Source organism: Antrostomus carolinensis, unplaced genomic scaffold (genome assembly GCF_000700745.2).
Source record: "Antrostomus carolinensis isolate BGI_N321 unplaced genomic scaffold, ASM70074v2 scaffold16940, whole genome shotgun sequence".
Taxonomy (NCBI): domain Eukaryota; kingdom Metazoa; phylum Chordata; class Aves; order Caprimulgiformes; family Caprimulgidae; genus Antrostomus; species Antrostomus carolinensis.
Window position 1 is genome coordinate 24,263 of NW_010286678.1, and position 6,113 is coordinate 30,375.

The 6,113-nt window shown below is 41.9% G+C and overlaps 1 protein-coding gene across 1 annotated transcript in view; it reads right to left on the minus strand.

Annotated features, from left to right (window-relative positions):
- LOC104531975 (V-type proton ATPase subunit S1-like protein) overlaps nt 1-2,958 on the minus strand; it is a 16,748-nt gene extending 13,790 nt beyond the window's left edge. The window contains exon 1 of the mRNA XM_029087230.1: nt 2,864-2,958. Coding sequence (XP_028943063.1) covers nt 2,864-2,958 — 95 coding nt within the window. The remainder of the gene's footprint in view (nt 1-2,863) is intronic.
- Between the last annotated feature and the right edge of the window lie 3,155 nt (nt 2,959-6,113).

Sequence of the window (6,113 nt, forward strand, 5' to 3'; positions counted from 1 at the left end):
TATGACAAACATGATCAGGCACACGGCAGGCACACCTGGGAGGCAGGCAGATGCGCGCGAGTGAAGTCACTCCAGCAAGGCACTCCTGTTCGTTAACGCTGTTTATTAGCAATGCAGGCTGCCTCCCCTCCTCCTGCACGGCACATGAAGCCTCATTAAAGGAGAGGCAAAGCCCTCATGGCAAGGCTTGCAGTCTTTGCTTTGTCCTGCTATAGCCAGATCGCTCCGGCACAGACAGTCTATCAGCGGCGCAAGGGAAGGGTCGTCTCCCGGTTTCTGCACCAGCACAAGCTGATGTTGATGTGATCAACAGGGTCTGTCAGCTGCCTTTGACACTGACAATTCTGAGGTGTCACAGATGCCTGTGATCTGTGACAGGAACTGGTGGCCTTCAATAGCCATCCTGCTGTCAGATCAGCAGCCTTTCCAATCACAAGGCAAGCTGGGGAATGCACAAGTGATCGCTGGCAGTGAGACCCCGTTGCCTTCAGCTGGAGCATGTTTCAGAGAACAAAAGCATGGTAAGAAGACATAGGAGATAGCAACACATTAAAAATATGTATTCCCATTTTTATTTAGAAATATTAATTATAAGAGACAGGATACTAACTAGCACCACTGGTGCCTTCTCCACTGCTTGCAAAACTGTCAGGAAACAATGGCTAGACCTAAAATCAGTGAGAGCAAATCATTTTCAGCACACTGAATTGGAGACTGGACTTTTACATCTACCACTCTGCCCTAAAATTTCAAAGTCAGTTGCACACATGGTATATGTATTGATGACTAATATTTTTCCATGTCACTTCCTAAATAACTACCCTAGATACAGCCAGATATGTACGTTGTATGTTGAATTTACCATATCAACTATGTCAGGAACCCACACAAAATTGGATTAGCCCTAATACAAAGCACTGGGATGACTAATCACCACGTAAATCCCAATTAAATAAGATTATAAGTACAAAGAAGTGAAATTCCCTCTTATCAGACATTATCCATCTATATAAGATAACCAAGTCTGACTTGTTTGTCTGAAAAAAGTTGATATAAGGCTCCAGCCCTTGAAGACTTTCATGTGAGCAGCCTTTTGCCCACCCAGATTAATTAGCCTGGGAGTGACTGAGTGTGGAGGCCACAGCCACAGTTTTCACACCATCAGCCATATTCACACTGTCTTTTACCCTTCATATTGCTGCTCTGATAAACTGCATCAGATGGCAAAATGCACTCTACTGTAGTATTCTGATTACTCCAGAATTATCACTCCAATACTAATGTAGTCCAGCTGCAGACTATCTGACTGTCTGCTAGACTAGTTTCAATTAATTTACGAAGCATTTAATTGGAAAATAACATGTGAACCTTCAAATTCACTAAAAACAAAGTTAGGATGAAAGGTGATGAATGCTTGCTGAGCGCTTGGTAGCAATGAACAGGTTGTATTCCTAGGGACATTGGTAATAAGTAATTTCAACTAAGTTATTAAAATTATAAATTTGTATGCCTGGGAGCTCAGATTCAAGGCAAAAGGTGGTTCCTTCTAAGAAACATCCTAACAAAAATGTTACGAAATTTTAAATGCATCTATTTAAGTTCTATCATTAAGAAATATCTGCAAAGTCCATGTCTCCTATAGTTTTTAAATGTTAAATATTCTGTGTCATATCCTCATGTGTGATTTGACACAAGGAGACAGATCTACATAATTATTTTACAACATACTGAGTACTGGGGTTTGATCTGCACTTTAATGGCTGTCCACTAACAAGTGGAGCAGAATGACAAGATACTCAAGCTTCCATTTTTAATATGATGAAATAAATTGAGCTCATAGAACTTCTAGGAGATTAACACTGTGCAGGCACAATCCCGCCTCCACTGAATGCAAAGGCAAAATCCCCACTCAATTCACTGCCGTCAAGATCACAACGGCATTTCTCAGTATTTATTAGAATAAAGTCCATGTAATGCTCCACTGCTTGCTCTCTTTCAGACTTACATCTGATAGCAGAAAAGTGCAATTATACTAACACACTAACAAATCTGCAAACTGGCAGAGGAGAACAGCAAGTAAGCTATTTAAATGAAAACATATTGTAGTATTTATTGGTGACTGACTCCCAGATCTCTTAACACCAGTTTAAGAAAATCACCACATGTCCTCCTTGCTTTAAATGCACAGATTTTACTGCCAGCTGTGATCTTCATCAGCATATTTGATATGTGTCCTAGTGACTTTGAGGCATCATTTAACTAACACAGCTTAGACTGTTCTCAGTTTTGTAATGCTTGGCTCTAGAAAGTCCTGCCTTTCCCCTGCAATGATTTGGGCTTCCTATTTATATTTCATTAGAGAATTAAATACCACCATAAACAATGATAAATCCAAATCTCTAGTAATTTCATAAGGTTAAAACTTCTTTGAAATATTTAATTCATGCTCTGAATATTCATAAGTAGAATACTTTAGGACCTATGTTCCTCAGACTAGTTCTCACAACCTTGCTGTTGTTCTATTTATAACTCTGTTTTTACACAGAACAGGGAAAGTCAGGTATTAAGATGTAACAAAATACACGACAGATGCTCAGAGAATACTAATTTTAAAACAATTTCTAGCATTGTTTACAAAATTGTTGTGAAGTTACATTTTTAATGCCACGGATGCTTCAAAATAATTCATTTCTGTATCAGCCCCCGGTGTTTCCAGACCTGAAAAGAAAACTAAAATCAAGTCCTGACATTCTAAACTGCAATCAAATCTGCTTCCACACAGCACAAATGACCAAGTCACAACATTTAAAACGTGTATTCAACTCCACCAACAGAGTCTGTGGAGACACACTGAATTACTGACCTGCCATCCACTGTCGCAATCATTTGCTCCACAGACACTGTGAATCCCACATACAGAAAAAGCAGGAGGAACCCAACGGCAGCGTTTCTTTCCATTGAGAAGAGAGACAGTCCCTCCACACCAGCACATCTGCTCCTCTGGTCCAGCGGGCAGACAGACACCCGTGCTCTGGCTGGCAGCCTGACAAGCAGCAGATGCAGCCAATCGGGGTCGGGATTCGCTTCTCCATCGCTGCACCGGTGCCCACGGGAGAAATTCTTCGTGTGCTCAGATGTACTCTGATGGTGGACACCTACCACTGTCACGTTCCAGCCCCCTCGTGAATTAAAGATTACACATTCTGGAGAAATTGTACAGGGATGTGAGCTGTTTGCTAAGGGAAAAAGAAATAAAATCAGATGATCTCTCCAGGCTCTAAAATCACACATTTTATGTGTACTCAACCCTAACCTTAAACCAAGGTGAAGTTGCTGTTTCCAAACAGCTCTGAAATTTCTCCTTCTATATGACAGCCAAAGACCTACATGTATTTTGAAGTCTTTAGAATAGTATACTATTATACTTCACAGTAAGTTTATATTATAATATATTATACTTCACAGTAACAGTCTTATGCCCATTTTACAGATGTGAAAGCAGATATAGCAAGCTTAGAAGTCAAATATTTGGAAGTTCCCTTTCTTCAGCACTAATTCAGCTTGTACATGTCCAGCTTTCTGGCTCAATTGTTTCTATACTCGCAGCTAACCCCAAGAAAGATCACAGTTGTTAAATGCCCACAGAATTACAGTGCCTCTGTTTCTGGACCGTGTCCTGGTTTGTAGCTGGGACAGAGCTGGTTTGTTTGGGGGGTTTTTGGTAGCTAGAACAGTGCTGTGTTTTGGTTTCAGCCTGGGATTTGTTATGAGAAGAAAGTTGACTACATGCTAATGTTTCCAATTGCTGCTGGAAGTAAAAGGACTTTGTGTTTTGCCAGTCTAGGTGTGCAAAGTCTAAGGGTGGGTGAGAAATACTAAAATTAATGAGCTAGACTGGCAGTTAGATATGCCAATGAGATATTCCATATCACATAATATCATGTTCAGTACATTCATTTGGGTCTCTCCCTCGGGGGGGGGTGGTTCGCTCTCTCTCTGGCTCTCACTCTGGCTCTTGCTCTTCTGGGATTGTGGTTTCAGTTTCAGGGAATCCGAAATGTCAGTTCTGGGAACAGGCCGGGCTTGGTCAGCAGGTGGTGAGCAGCTGCACTGTGTATCACTCATTTGCAAATTATTTTATTATTATTACTTTAAATACAACTATTTAAAGAGAGAGTGAGCGAGCAGCTGTGTTTGGCTACTAGCCAAGTCCTAGCCAAGTGAAACCACCACAACTGTCAGACTGAGACATCAAGGTGCACACACATCACTGTGAAAATGGTAGGTTGGTTCTGGGACAAGTTATTTTCAAAAGATAGGTGAGCCACAGGCAGGGGTACCTGTTCTGCAGACCCTCTCTGTCCCCATCAGCCTTCTCAAAATACACATCAGCCGTGCTCATAATGGCAAGGAAGAGGGCAAGGCACATGAGCTGACTCCTCAAACCCTATGACCCACGTATGTTCTCCACACACTGCTCACTAACTGCACCTCACATTCAAAGTGTCCACACAGGGCCAGGAAAGCTGAAAGCAGGATACTTACTGGTGGACCAGGTGCAATGACAAGCGCTCTGCAGTAGGCTCATGTGCAGTCTGGCCACCTTCATGAACAGACAGGGATCTGTGATCAGTCTGGAGGGAACTCTGGGGCCAGAAATGGGTCCTTGGTACCTGCCTTCAGCCTGTGTGACTGGGCAGCTCACTCCTGAAAGGAAGCTCGGACCAGCACTTGGCTGATATATTGTCACACTGCACCCTTCTCCACTTCAAACATGAGACAGGACATAGTCACAACCTGCTCCTTCTAACAGCTACATGCATTCTCTAAATTGGAAACAAGTTAAACTTAGAATAAATACACCAGTACATGGCTCAGATGAAAATTTTAAGCAGTCCTAGAAGGAGGAAGAAGTGCCACAAATCATTCTAAAAACTGAAGCCACTCACATCACAGGCCTGTTAAACTTTTCTGTACTCCTGACCCACAGTCCCTCCTAAGGAAGTGGGGGCAAAATACACAAGAGAGGCTTTATGATGGTGCCTTGAGATTTCATTCATGTGCTGCTGTTTTCTAAGTGTTGTTCATCAGCATGGGAAAAAAAGCTAAGAAACAAAAATGCCGAAATACAAACCAGTATGGCACAAATGAACAAATAATTTTTCTCTGAGGGCAGAGAAAGTGAGAGAAAGTAGTATAAACAAGACGTGGCAGGCCACAGCTAAAGTCAGAACGGGCTGAATCCAAGATAATGTCCTGTAGCCCATCCTATGACAATAGAATATACCTTCAATCATACTCCCAGCCTGTGTGTTTCCATGGTGCTATTAATTTCTAGAGGGAACTTGGCTCCTTAGGCCACCATTTCACATCGCCAAAGAGGGGAAAGTACATGTCAGTTTGCTCCGGAACAAAAGAGGTTTTTTCAGATAACCAACAAAACATGTAACACCAAACTGCTACGTAGGTTAAACCAGTACAAACCAGTGAAAATACACCAATTTCATCATTATACACCAATACTGTGGGTGCCAGTGGTAATTCATTGATCAGCAGTCATCATCTGATATAATGGTAGAAGCAAAGAGCATGAAGAAAAGTCTTTCCTTACCTCCTGACACGTGCTAATAATAACAACAACAATAGTATTAAATGTGTGATACAGTTCTTTAAATTGTTGCTTTTTTATGAGGTTCAAGCATAAACAGACTATCGTGGCATCTAAAAAGAAATGAGATCCAGTGAAAACAAAGAAGTCATCCTTACTTCGTTCTGGTGCAAAATGATGACAAAACCACCATCTCTGCACTACTGAGTTTGAAAAGAAAACCTGAATGGAGCCTTCCACGCAGTAGTCCTGAGGGGGCATGATTAGATGAGCTCTTGCCACTCAGCTGACAAATTACTGTTGTACATTTTCCTGCTTTAGGTTGAAATCAACCAAACAAAGCCTGATCACCCACATGCTTCAGCTACATACATACACAGCGGACAAAGGGTGAGCACAGGATTGTGGGCAAAGCCCACACGCTGTTTTATGGAACACACGAGGTCACATTCAACTCCACAAAGGCATCCGATGAACCTCCTGCAGGACAAAGTGAATAGTTTTG